Source organism: Macaca mulatta, chromosome 5, assembly GCF_049350105.2.
Source record: "Macaca mulatta isolate MMU2019108-1 chromosome 5, T2T-MMU8v2.0, whole genome shotgun sequence".
In the NCBI taxonomy this organism is placed as follows: Eukaryota; Metazoa; Chordata; class Mammalia; order Primates; family Cercopithecidae; genus Macaca; species Macaca mulatta.
The window spans coordinates 38,476,906-38,491,639 of NC_133410.1; the positions used below are offsets into that span (position 1 = coordinate 38,476,906).

At 40.1% G+C, this 14,734-nt stretch overlaps 1 protein-coding gene across 2 annotated transcripts in view; it reads left to right on the forward strand.

Moving 5' to 3' along the window:
* WDR19 (WD repeat domain 19) overlaps window positions 1-10,034 on the forward strand; it is a 93,694-nt gene extending 83,660 nt beyond the window's left edge. Inside the window, 4 exon segments of one of the 2 annotated variants that reach the window (NM_001266872.1) lie at window positions 880-1,003; window positions 1,987-2,063; window positions 2,375-2,499; window positions 9,693-9,948. In NM_001266872.1, the coding sequence (NP_001253801.1) occupies window positions 880-1,003; window positions 1,987-2,063; window positions 2,375-2,486 (313 nt within the window). In that variant the 3' untranslated portion in view covers window positions 2,487-2,499; window positions 9,693-9,948. 2 annotated transcript variants of the gene reach the window in all.
* Window positions 10,035-14,734: the final 4,700 nt, after the last annotated feature.

The following is a 14,734-nucleotide window of genomic DNA, read 5'->3' on the forward strand; positions in this document are numbered from 1 at the left end:
GAGATGACTGGATTGGTAATGACAAATGGAAGCAAATGACACTTCACTGGTAGCTGGACTTGGGAGCCACCCTCATGGCAGAGAGCTCTAAGGTGGATAGGAGTACGTGGAATACTCCTTTTTTTAAGCCTAAGTAGCTTCAGACCAAATCACTCTGACCCAGAATACCTGCTAGCATGGAGAATGGGGTGGGGAGAAGGTAACTAGAAAATGCAAGATCATATTTACCCCCACAGCATAGAATCACACTAGCTGAGGCTCTGGCTGGGAGGAGATGCTAGTCATTCTCTCCCCATGCACAAATGGTTTATAGCTGTGTGGTCCAATATGGTATCTGCTAGCCATGTGTGGCTATTTAAATTTAGTTAAAATGGAATAAAAGTTAAAACTTAGTTTTTCACACTACCCGTATTTCAAGTGTTCAAATGTGGCTTATGGCTACCATATTAGACAGCACAGAATCTGAACATTTCCATTGTCACAGACAGTTCTATTGGACAGTGCTGGTATAGCTTTTACCACTTCTGTTACACAAAAGAGAGAGACAGAGGACAAACACCAAGCTCACCACTCCAGTAGCACAGGAAGAGAGAAGACCACAAGACCTACCCGTGCTTTCTGCCATTGAATGTGCTATGAACTCCGGTTCCCAAAGGTGGCCCATGTAACACCCTAGAACCTAACCAATCCTAAGTACTCTTCCTCCTCCCTGGAGTGAATCAAGAGCTGGTGTGAGCTTATAAGTATCTCTCTAAGCCCAGAGTCTGACTATGAAGTAGGTGTGTCATGTGTCCCTGGTTTTCCAAATATGCTTTCTCTTTGCCATCCCCGGTACGTGAATAAAACGGTATTTTTAATTGACATGATTCTTCCTCACAGGAGACCTGATACATCTGAGATAGAAGAGGCCACGACTCCATGTCCATTCTGCAAATTTCTTCTCCCAGAGTGTGAACTCCTCTGTCCTGGATGTAAAAACAGTATCCCATATTGCATTGCAACAGTGAGTTCCTTTATAGTAATTTCCCTTTCTTTGCATATATATTTGTAACCCATTTGAATACTTGATGTATGTCAATATTTTCTTCACTTTTAAAATAATCTTATCCCTCAAATTTCCTGCAACATCTAGCATTTTATTTCGTGGTCAATACAGTTAAAGGTGATGTTCAAAGCAAATAATAATAGTGGAGGCACTATCACTGCAGGGCTGAATAGCGCAGACTCGGGGATCAGACTGTCCCAGGCTCAATCCTCTGCAGCAACACCAACCACAGACTGATGAGCTAACATGTGAAGCGTTGGTGGCATCCTGGCAGGCTGCAGCACTTAATAAGCAGTAGTTTTTATTATTGTAATATTGAGACTTAGTGTCAGAGAACTTTAACATATCAGTTTATTTGTAATTCACTGGACTAATTTAAGCTTTATTTTAAAGAAAAATTCAGGTAATGATATCACAAAATTGAAGATTATTCTTCCTTTAAACATGAATCTGATAAGCAAAAACCTAACTTTAGTCCTTTTAATGTCATCTGTTACCCACCTGTGTGAAATAGCAATGATTTTATAATTTAGAGGTCTGACTTATAACTGGAGTTCAATTATTATAATTGAATAACAGGCAGGGCGCAGTGGCTCACACTTGTAATCCTAACACTTTGGGAGGCCGAGGCGGGTGGATCACTTGAGGTCAAGGGTTCAAGACCAGCCTGGCCAACATGGTAAAACCCCGTCTCTACTAAAAACACGAAAATTAGCCGGGCGTGGTGGCATGCGCCTGTAGTCCCAGCTGCTTGGGAGTCTGAGGCAGAAGAATCGCTTGAATCCAGGAGGTGGAGGTTGCAGTGAGCTGAGATCACACCACTGCACTCCAGCCTGGTCAACAAAGCAAGGTTCTGTCTCAAAAAAAAAAAAAAAAAAATGAATAACGGTGGGAGTTTTTAAAGCAAAGATGAATTTAACTCTTAAACATACCGTTTCCAGGGTCGACACATGTTGAAAGATGACTGGACAGTGTGTCCACATTGTGACTTCCCTGCTCTGTACTCAGAATTGAAGATGTAAGTGTGCATTATGTCACCCCGTCTCACAGATTTGTCCAGACACAGGCCTTTCATTCTACTTCTTTTGTTCTGAAGCATCCTTCTGTTTATTTGTGTTCCTAAGGATCTCTAAAGACTCAAATTGTCTTTGAGAATATTATCCTTAAAGAGGATCTTGCATGAGACTGAATAGTTCTGATTCTCAAATTGCATGGTGGACATGTATTAGGAGGTGTAGACAGAAAGTAGTTGTCTATCTCATTAGAGTAACCCAAAGCTAAAGGAATGTTACATATTTAATTTACTCTGTCTTTCCCTCCCCTAATCAGCATGCTAAACACTGAAAGCACATGTCCTATGTGTTCAGAAAGATTAAACGCTGCTCAACTGAAAAAGATTTCAGACTGTACCCAGTACCTGCGAACGGAGGAGGAACTGTGAGCGGCATGTGCAGGTGAGTGGCAGAGCACCCACGTGCCTTCTGGGCGCGAGGGTCTACAGCGTGCATGCAGCTTTTTTTTTTTTTTTTTTTTTTTTTTGAGACAGAGTCTCGCTCTGTCTCCCAGGCTGGAGTGTAGTGGCCGGATCTCAGCTCACTGCAAGCTCTGCCTCCCGGGTTTACGCCATTCTCCTGCCTCAGCCTCCCAAGTAGCTGGGACTACAGGCACCCGCCAGCTCGCCTGGCTAGTTTTTTAATATTTTTTAGTAGAGACGGGGTTTCACCATGTTAGCCAGGATGGTCTCGATCTCCTGACCTTGTGATCCACCCGTCTCGGCCTCCCAAAGTGCTGGGATTACAGGCTTGAGCCACCGCGCCCGGTCGCATGCAGCTTTTTACTGTGTATCGGTATCAACTCCTTTTAGTGCATCATGGAACTTGCCAGATTTGAACAATCTGACAACCACATTTGATGTGTTTTTTTTAATGCTAAAACGCAGGCATTATCATCTCCATACAAAGGTGGTTTGGCCAAGCAGCATCATTCGGACTAGAGAGATTTTTTCAAATCTCACAGGGGTCTTTTTAATCACACCATTAAAACTAGAGTCAGCTAATAAGTTTTTTTGTTTGTTTGTTTTGTTTTTGTTTTTGTTTTTTAGGGTCTGTGATATAATTCAGGAAAATACATTGTAAAAATGTTGGCTTCCAGAGATTTGGAAATAATCTCCATTTCTTTTTCTTTCCAAGTCCCATTTTTGTCACATGGAAGCTGCACATATTCCTTCTACTTCATTCCATTGGAAGCACTTACTCGTGGCCACACATACTGCAGAGGAAGACAGGGAAATGTAGTCTTTAACTGAGAAGCCAAAAGCCCTGCCGAAGCTCAGGATATTCTTTTACCAAAGGGAGAAGTGAAAGTAATTCACCTCTGACACGGCATCTCACACTTAGCCTGGTTAAACAGGAGTCGAGGCTCCCCCAACAACCTCTCTGTTTTCCCTTCCTCAGGAAGCGGCAGCTCCATCCAACCAGTTGGACAGGACAGAAACCCTACATGTTATCTAGATTCCTCTCACCCTTAGCCCCCATGAGCAAGGGCTTTCAGGCTATCTCCAGTATATCTGGTTCATGGTTCTCTTGGCTTTTTATTGCACCTACAAGAACCTCCAAGGCTGTCCATGAACAGGCCCAACCTCCTCCTCCTGCCTCCGGTCTGATTACTCACCATGTTGCAGCCCCACTGGCCGCCTTGCCCTTCCCTGACCACTCCAAAATGTTTTCCACAGCAGTTGCACCCTCTTACATTCCCACCAGCTGCACACAAGCGTTCGTCCCTCCACTCCACATCCCTGCCAACAGCTGTTGTCTGCCTTTTTTTTTTTTTTAGACAGAGTCTTGCTCTGTTGCCCAGGCTAGAGTGCAGTGGCATGATCTCAGCTCACTGTAACCTCCGCCTCCCAGATTCTGGTGATTCTCATGCCTCAGCCCCTGAGTAGTTAGGACTACAGGCATGTGCCACCACGCTTGGCTAACTTTTGTATTTTTAGTAGAGACGGGTGGGTTTCACCATGTTGGCCAGGCTGGTCTCGAACTCTTGACTTCATGTGATTCGCCAGCCTCAGCCTCTCAAAGTGCTGGGATTACAGGCATGAGCCACCGCACCCAGCTGGGTGTTTGTCTTTTTATTGTTCAGTTCTAAGAGTTCTTTATATGTTCTAGATACAAGTTCTGTATCATATATATGATTTGGAAGTATTTTCTTGTGGGGTTTTTTTTCCCCTTAATAGAGGCAGGGTCTTGCCACATTGTGCAGGTTGGTCTCGAACTCCTGGGCTCAAACAATCCTCCTACCTCGGCCTCCCAAAGTGCTGGGACTACAGGCATGAGCCACCGTGCTCGACCTTGATAGCATTGTTTCATGCACAAGTATTTTATTTTGATGAAGTCCAATTTATCTGTTTGGTTCCCCCGCCCCTTTGGTTGCTTATGCTTTTGGTATTGTATCAAAAACCATTGCCAGGCTGGGCACAGTGGCTCATGCTTATAATCCCAGTGCTTTGGAAGGCCAAAGTGGTAGGATCACTTGAGCTCAGAAGTTCGAGACCACCCTGGGCAACATAGTAAGACAGTGTCCCTACAAAAATAAAATAAAATAATTAGCCAGGTATGGTAGCATACACCTGTAGTCCCCGTTGCTTGGGAGGCTGAGGCAGGAGATCACTTGAGCCCAGGAGGCTGAGGCTGAAGTGAGCTGTGATCAAGCCACTGTACTCCAGCCTGGGCAACAGACTGAGCGAGCCCCTTTGTCTCGAAAAACCAACCAGCCAATCAACTATTGTGTAAACTGGGCACAGTGGCATGCACCTGTTATCCCAGCTACTCAGGAGGCTGAGTCAGGATTGCTTGAGTCCAGGAGTTCAAGACCAGCCTAGGCAACATAGCAAGACCCCATCTCTAAATGAAAACAGTGCCTACTCCAAGGTCATGAAGATTTGCACCTGTTTCCTTCTAGGAGTTTTGTAGTTATTACTCTTACATTTAGGTCTTTGATCCACTTAGTTTTTGTGTCTGGTGTGAGATAGGGATCCAGCTTCCTTCTTTTGCATGTAGATATCCAGGTGACCTGGCAGAATTTGCTGAAAAGACAAATTTTCCTCATTGACACTGGATTATTGTCTATTTGAGTTGTAAGTTTTTTGTGTATGTATTCTAGATACAAGTTCTTTGTCACATATATTTTGCAAATATTACACGCTGTGGCTTCCCATTTATTTTTCTGAATGGTGTCTTTTGATGAGCAGGTTTTGATTTTGATGAATTATAATTCATTAATTTTTAAATTTAAAATTTTATGGTTATTGCCTTCTTTGTCCTAAATATATGTGTGTGTTTATATATATATATTGCCTACTAACAAGTCAGAAACATTTTCCTGTTTTCTTCTAGAAGCTCTAGATCTGCAATTTATCTTGAAATAATTTTTGTTTCCAGTGTGAGGAAGGGCTGGATTTTCTTCCCCTCAAATGGATATAAAATGTGGGCCTATTTCTGGACCCTCTCTTCTTTGGCATTGATGTGCTTCTCCCTTATTTTAATACTACGCTATTTTGATTACTGTGGCTTTATAGAATCTCTTAAAGTCAGGTATTATGGACCCTCCTTTGTCATGTTTTTTTCCAAGATTGTTTTGGCTGTTATTCTTTTTATCTTTGTAGACAATTTTAGAATCAGTTTCTCAAATTCTGTTTTATAAACCTGCTCAAATTGTGATTGGGACTTGTATTAATTTTGTTGCTATGTAACAAATTATCACAAATTTAGCATCTTAAAATAACACACATTTATTATCTCACAATTTCTATGGTTATGGGTCAGTAGTCTAGGTATGGCTTAGCTGGGTCTTCTCTTCAGGGTCTCACAAGGCTATAATCATAGTGTTGGTTGGAGCTGCAATCTTATCTGAAGTCTTTTTCTAGTCTGTTGGGTTTTGTTTTCTTTGGGGACGGTCGGGGAAGATTCTGATCTTTATGGTCAGAGGACTGAAGCCCTTAGCTCCTACAGGCAGTTTCCTGACATGTGACCCTCCCCACAACATGAAACTGCTTCAAGTCCAGTGTAAGATCATATCTCATATTTACAATCTCTCCCTTCAGGGAAAGTCTGGACCCTATTATAAAGGGTTCACCTGATCAGTGAAGCCCAACACAAACTCTCTTTTGATTAATTCAGAGTCCATTGATTGGGACCTTAACTATATCTGCAAAATTCCTTCATCTCTATCATATAATTAAACCTAATATGGTTATTATCACATCATATCACAAGCCCTGCCCACACTCAAGAGGAAGGTATTACACAGGATAAGTATCACTGGGTGTGGGAAATTTAGGGACAATCCTAGAATTCTGCCTATCACAACAGTTACATTGATTCTGTAGATCATTTTGAGAACTGACATCTTTAACAACAGTCTGCCAGTCTATGAATATGGTATATCTCTACATTTATTTAGATCTTTTTCAATTACTCATCACTATTTTGCAGGGTTTTTTGTTTTTGAGATGGAGTTTCAACTCATCACCCAGGCCATAGTGCAATGGTGCAATCTTGGCTCACTGCAACCTCTGCCTCCCGCGTTCAAGCCATTCTCCTGCCTCAGCCCCTCGAGTAGCTAGGATTACAGGTGCCCATCACCACGTCCAGCTAATTTTTGTATTTTTAGTAGAGACGGGGTTTCACCACGTTGGCCAGGCTAGTCTGGAACTCCTGACCTCAGGTGATCCACCCGCCTCAGCCTCCCAAAGTGCTGGGATTACAGGTGTGAGCCACCGTGCCCGGCCTGTTTTGCAGTTTTGAATAAAGAAGTCTTTTGTGTCTTTTGTTAAATTTATTTCTAAATAATTTGGGGAGATTTTAATACTAAATGAAATTTAATTTTTTTCATTTCCTAATTGTTTACATAGGAAAGTGCAATTAATTTTTATATATTGACCTTGCATCCTGTAACCTTTCTAAATTGACTTATGTCTAGTAGTTGTACTGTAGAATCCTTCAGATTTTCTGTGTAGTCATTTACAAATAAACAAAAAATTTACTTATCTTTCCAATCTTTATAACTTTTATTTTTCTTCTCATATGCACTGGCTAGGACCTCCTCTACAATGCTGTATAATAGTAGAGTCAACATCCTTGTCTTGTTCTCAGTGTTGGGGGAAGGCATTTAGTATTTCACTATCATGATGTAAGGTTTTTCAGAGAGTCTCCTAACAAATTGTGGAAGTTTCCTTCTAGTTTACTAGGTGACAGATTTTTGTCAAATGCTTTTTTTCTATCAATTGAGATTATATTGCTTTTCCCCTTTAATGGTAAGTTATATTTATTTTATATGGTAAGTTATATTTAACTTTTATATATGTTATATATATAACATATATATAACATTTATATGGTATATGTAAGTTATATTTATGTGGTAAGTTATATTTATATGGTAAGTTATATTGATTTTCAAGTGTGAAAGCCAACTTTTATTCTGGAGATAAACTCACTTGATCATGATGTATTATCCTAATGCTGGATTATTTTGCTAATATATTGAGAATATTGTGTCTGTGTTCATGAGGGATACTGGTCTGCAGTTTTCCTCTGTTGTGATTTTTTTTTTTTTTCCGAGTGTTATAAGGCTGAATTTAGGTCTACAATTTTGTTACTTGTTTTTTATTTGTCCTATCCACTTTTTGTTCAGTTCCTCTTGTCTTGCCTTCTATTTGACTAAATATATTTTCATATTTCATTTGATTCTTCTATTGACTTTTTACCTATGTCTTTGCAAAATTTTGTACTTGATTAATATCCTATTATATATATATATATACACACACACACAAATATACATATGTACACATTCTAAATCCTGTAATACAATGGTATAATTTTTCTTTAGTTGTGTCTTTTTAAAGGAAATTATAAAGAAAAAACTACAGTGTAGCTTTACATTTACCCACATTTATAATTTCCATGTTATTCTTGCCTGAATCCAAGTTTCCATATGGTATTATTTCCTTTCAGCCTGAAGTACTTCCTTTGACATTTCTTACATGTACAGGTTTGCTGGTGACTTCTTCTCTGTTTTTATTTTCCTTCATTTTTGAGGGTATTTTAGCTTGATATGCAATTCTGAGGTTTTCTTAAAGCACTTTCACGATTGTCTCCAATATCAAACTTCATTGTTCCCTTGAGTTTACTGGTTTCTTTCTGGCTATATTCAAGGCATTCTTTATTTTTGGTTTCCAGAATTTTGACTATACTTGCCTGGGTGTGGTTTTTAAATTTTTTTAACTTAGGATTTCCTAGAATTCTTGAATCTGTATGTTTATATTTTTCCCTCAATTGGGACATTTTTGAGCCATTATTTCTTCCAATACTTTTTCTATCCCTTTCTATCTTCTCATTCTGGAACTCCAGTAGTATCTGTGACTACTTGATATCTAAAGTCACTAAAGTTCTTTCCTCTTTTTTCTCTGTTCATATTGGATAGTTTTGATCTCTATTCTAGCTCACTGACCTTCTAATTTTTTTGTTTTGTTTTGTTTTGTTTTGAGACGGGGTCTCCCTCTGTTGCCTGGGCTGGGATGCAGGGCCACAATAATCGTTCACTGCAGCCTCAAACTCCTGGGCTCAAATGACCTTCCTGCCTCAGCCTTCCAGGTAGCTAGGACTACAGGCACGTGCCACCTTTTTTTTTTTTTTTTTTAAGAGATGGGGTCTCACTATGTTGCCCAGGCTGGTCTTGAACTCCTGGACTCAAGTGATCCTCTCACCTCAGCCTCCCAAAGTGTTGGGATTACAGGTGTGAGCGACCATTCCTGGCCTTCTAAAGAAAAAAAAAAATTCAGATTTTGTCGCAAGTTTCTAACTGTTACCTATGGGAAGATTAAACTGCAAGTGGAACCTTGTATTTTTAAAAAACGTCCACAGAACCTCTCCACACACTATCACGGCATTAGATAATGCTTTACAGAAAACTTCAAGGAACCAGACCATGGTACATCATAGCTCCTTGCAGATATGTCTTCACTGAGTTATGACTGTGCACTGTCCTTCAAATACGTCACTATAGCCAGGCGCAGAGCCTGTGCCCCAGTCCCAGCTACTCAGGAGGCTGAGGCGTGAGGATCACTTGAGCCCAGGAGTTCAGGGCTCTAGGAGACTATGATCATGCCTATGAAGAGCCACAGTAATCCAGCCTGGGCAATGCAACAAGACCCCATCTCCTAGGGGAAAAAAAAAAAAAACACACACACACACACACAGTCACTGTAAGCATCCTTATACAGTGAATACTGGTTGAAGCTGTTGTTCACTGGCTTTTAAACAAATATAACTTTAATTTCAGGAAAATTTTTCCTACAAATTAATTTCTGAGCACTTTGCATTCGTTCTTCCCAGTGAGGTGGCTGTTATCAGCATCCTTCCTTCATTACAAAGGCTCAAGAGCTTGCCCACACAATTTGAGTCAGTTGGCAAGGCTAGTACCGAAACTTGATGCAGATTACAGGCTGGAGATTTCCAACTTGAATGTTTCCTGTTCCACATTCTAGAAACGGGCAAAAAATTCTTTTTAGTATGTTTGGCTTTATTACTAAATGCTAGCCATTATTTGAAACCCTTCTAGAAGCATGTGTTCTCTTTGTCCCTTCTAGATACAATGCTCCTGAGAAGACAGCATTTTCCACAGGAGGCTGTTTCCTTCCCTGGTGCATTTATTTAAGAGACGGTCCTTTCTGGATACAGAGAAATGAACCAACAGTGACCTCTCCAGGTTGGCACTTCCCACTTCTGTACAGTGGCAAAACGATGATGTGTAAGCTTGCTGTTTATTGTACTTTGTATATTTCCTCTTCAAAGTCTTACACACTCTATCCTCTGCACTGTTAATAGTAACCTATGACATAATTGTAAATATTCAGCTTTTTGATAACTTTTGTATTTTGAAATACTTTAAAATAAAATTGTTGACTAGATATTTTATCTAGATAATCAAATATCTAATCATTTGTGACGTTTTCCTGGATTTGGAGACAGAAAAAGAGATAAAGGTAGCTCTGAAGCACATTGTCAAGTTTGGGCAACACAGATGTGAACAGTGTAAAAAGCTTGAAATGAGAAGTTTATACAAATCACAGCAAGCAGAATCAGCCCAGAAGCAATTAATTAGGAAATCAAAATTTAGGAAATTAGGAAAACCAGTCTTGTAAAGAATGAATGAAACTATCAGCTTATATCTGCCAAATCATTCTACTGCATTTCCTATCACAAAATTAAGTCATTTGACTACCCCTGAAAACATACATTATTTGGAATCTTCTCTGAGACTGCGTAAAGGTTCTTTCCCCATATCACACATACAGCACACACCATCAGTACACACACACTCTCTCTCTCTCCAAGGGAGTCCATACTTTTCCCACATCAGTACATGCTTCCTAGGCCATCCAAGGCCAGTCACCAAAGTGAGCAGCTGACAGAAATGAGTCAGGGGGTCAACTGTGAATGAATCCGATGATATTTTACAGTATGGCCCCAGCAACCTGAGCATTACAGTGGTACCCAGGGGCCTAAGCTAGGGCCCAAGGTGCCAGTAATGTTGTATAGCATCCAAGTATCCCACCTGCATGATGCCTCCAGCTTTAGGACCTGTCCTTCCCTCCCAATGACCAGCCAGAGAACAGGCCAGAGGCCTTGGCTTTACTAAGTGGTACAAAGTTATTATCATAAAACCTACCCACAGTCCCCTGCTTCCTCTAATATGCCTGGAGGTATATTGTAAGGCTGTAGAAATAAGAACCACAGGCACCTAGGACTGTGAGGGTGGGTAGATTCTACTTTGGGAGTTACAGGCCTTAGACTTTCACCCATGAGCATACTCATACTGGAGCTTGTTTAGGAAGCCACTCAAGCTAGTACAAATAATCTACCCCGTCAATAACATTAAGAGATCAAACCATGGTGCTACATAACTGCCAACATTTAACAAGAAGAAGGATAAAGCTGAATGATTTGTAAGTAACAAAATGGTTGTGCATTTGTTACATATGTATACATGTGCCATATTGATGTGCTACACCCATTCACTCGTCATTTGCATTAGGTATTTCTCCTAATGCTATCCCTCTCCCCTCCCCACTCCCCACAATAGGACCCGGTATGTGATGTTCCCCTTCCTGTGTCCAAGTGATCTCATTGTTCAATTCCCACCTATGAGTGAGAGCATGCAGTATTTGGTTTTCTGTTCTTGCGATGGTTTGCTGAGAATGATGGTTTCTAGCTGCATCCATATCCCTACAAAGGACATGAACTCATCCTTTTTAATGGCTGCATAGTATTCCATGGTGTATATGTGCCACGTTTTCTTAATCCAGTCTGTCACTGATGGACGTCTGGGTTGATTCCAAGTATTTGCTATTGTGAGTAGTGCCGCAATAAACATATGCGTGCATGTGTCTTTATAGCAGCATGACTTACAATCCTTTGGGTATATCCCCAGTAATGGGATGGCTGGGTCAAATGGTATTTCTAGTTCTAGATCCTTGAGGAATCGCCACACTGTTTTCCACAATGGTTGAACTAGTTTACAGTCCCACCAACAGTGTAAAAGTGTTCCTATTTCTCCACATCCTCTCCAGCACCTGTTGTTTCCTGATTTTTTAATGATTGCCATTCTAACTGGTGTGAGATGGTATCTCATTGTGGTTTTGATTTGCATTTCTCTGATGGCGAGTGATGATGAGCATTTTTTCATGTGTCTGTTGGCTGTATGAACATCTTCTTTTGAGAAGTGTCTGTTGATATCCTTTGCCCACTTTTTGATGGGCTTTTTTCTTGTAAATTTGATTCAGTTCTTTGTAGGTTCTGGATATTAGCCCTTTGTCAGATGAGTAGATTGCAAACATTTTCTCCCATTCTGTAGGTTGCCTGTTCACTCTGATGGTAGTTTCTTTTGCTGTGCAGAAGCTCTTTAGTTTAATTAGATCCCATTTGTCAATTTTGGCTTTTGTTGCTGTTGCTTTTGGTGTTTTAGACATGAAGTCCTTGCCCATGCCTATGTCCTGAATGGTATTACCTAGGTTTTCTTCTAGGGTTTTTATGGTTTTAGGTCTAACATTTAAGTCTCTAATCCATCTTGAATTAATTTTCGTACAAGCAGTAAGGAAAGGATCCAGTTTCAGCTTTCTACTTATGGCTAACCAATCTTCCCAGCACCATTTATTAAATAGGGAATCCTTTCCCCATTTCTTGTTTTTATCAGGTTTGTCAAAGATCAGATGGCTGTAGATGTGTGGTGTTCTTTCTGAGGGCTCTGTTCTGTTCCATTGGTCTATATCTCTGTTTTGGTACCAGCACCATGCTGTTTTGGATGCTGTAGCCTTGTAGTATAGTTTGAAGTCAGGTAGCGTGATGCTTCCAGCTTTGTTCTTTTGGCTTAGGATTATCTTGGCAATGCGGGCTCTTTTTTGGTTCCATATGAACTTTAAAGCAGTTTTTTCCAATTCTGTAAAGAAAGTCATTGGTGGCTTAATGGGGATGGCATTGAATCTATAAATTACCTTGGGCAGTATGGCCACTTTCAGAATATTGATTCTTCCTATCCATGAGCATGGTATGTTCTTCCATTTGTTCGTGTCCTCTTTTATTTCACTGAGCAGTGGTTTGCAGTTCTCCTTGAAGAGGTCCTTTACATCCCTTGTAAGTTGGATTCCTAGGTATTTTATTCTCTTTCAAGCTATTGTGAATGGGAGTTCATTCATGATTTGGCTGTTTATCTGTTACTGGTGTATAAGAATGCTTGTGATTTTTGCACATTGATTTTGTATCCTGAGACTTTGCTTAAGTTCCTTATCAGCTTAAGGAGATTTTGGGCTGAGATGATGGGGTTTTCTAAATATACAATCATGCCATCTGCAAACAGGGACAATTTGACTTCTTCTTTTCCTAACCCTTTATTTCTTTCTCTTGCCCGATTGCCCTAGCCAGAACTTCCAATACTATGTTGGAGTGGTAAGAGAGAGCATCCCTGTCTTGTGCCAGTTTTCAAAGGGAATGCTTCCAGTTTCTGCCCATTCAGTATGATATTGGCTGTGGGTCTGTCATAAATAGCTCTTATTATTTTGAGATATGTTCCATCAATACTGAATTTATTTTTTCAGAGTTTTTAGCATGAAGGGCTGTTGAATTTTGTCAAAGGCCTTTTCTGCATCTATTGAGATAATCATGTGGTTTTTGTCTTTGGTTCTGTTTATATGCTGGATTATGTTTATTGATTTGCGTATGTTGAACCAGCCTTGCATCCCAGGGATGAAGCCCACTTGATCATGGTGGATAAGCTTTTTGATGTGCTGCTGGATTTGGTTTGCCAGTATTTTATTGAGGATTTTTGCATCGATGTTCATCAGGGATATTGGTCTAAAATTCTCTTTTTATTGTATCTCTGTCACGCTTTGGTATCAGGATGATGTTGGCCTCCTAAAAGGAGTTAGAGAGGATTCCCTCTTTTTCTATTGATTGTAATAGTTTCAGAAGGAATGGTACCAATTCCTCCTTGTACCTCTGGTAGAATTCAGCTGTGAATCCGTCTGGTCCTGGACTTTTTTTGGTTGGTAGGCTATTAATTATTGCCTGAATTTCAGAGCCTGCTATTGGTCTATTCGGGGATTCAACTTCTTCCTAGTTTAGTCTTGGGAGAGTGTAAGTGTCCAGGAAATTATCCATTTCTTCTAGGTTTTCTAGTTTATTTGCATAGAGGTGTTTATAGTATTCTCTGATGGTAGATTGTATTTCTGTGGGGTCAGTGGTGATATCCCCTTTATCATTTTTTATTGCGTCCATTTGATTCTTCTCTCTTTTCTTCTTTATTAGTCTTGCTAGCGGTCTATCAATTTTGTTGATCTTTTCAAAAAACCATCTCCTGGATTCATTGTTTTTTTGGAGGGTTTTTTGTGTGTCTATCTCCTTCAGTTCTGCTCTGATCTTAGTTATTTCTTGCCTTCTGCTAGCTTTTCAATGTGTTTGCTCTTGCTTCTCTAGTTCCTTTAATTGTGATGTTAGGGTGTCAAATAGATCTTTCCTGCTTTCTCTTGTGGGCATAAATTTCCCTCTACACACTGCTTTAAATGTGTCCCAGAGATTCTGGTATGTTGTATCTTTGTTCTCATTGGCTTCAAAGAATATCTTTATTTCTGCCTTCATTTCATTATGTACCCAGTAGTCATTCAGGAGCAGGTTGTTCAGTTTCCATGTAGTTGAGCAGTTTTGATTGAGTTTCTTAGTCCTGAGTTCTAGTTTGATTGCACTGTGGTCTGAGAGACAGTTTGTTATAATTTCTGTTCTTTTACATTTGCTGAGGAGTGCTTTACTTCCAACTATGTGGTCAATTTTGGAATAAGTGCGATGTGGTGCTGAGAAGAATGTATATTCTGTTGATTTGAGGTGGAGAGTTCTGTAGATGTCTATTAGGTCTGCTTGGTGCAGAGTTGAGTTCAATACCTGGATATCCTTGTTAACTTTCTGTCTCATTGATCTGTCTAATGTTGACAGTGGGGTGTTGAAGTCTCCCATTATTATTATATGGGAGTTTAAGTCTCTTTGTAAGTCTCTAAGGACTTGCTTTATGAATCTGGGTGCTCTTGTATTGAGTGCATATATATTTAGGATAGTTAGCTCTTCCTGATGAACTGATCCCTTTACC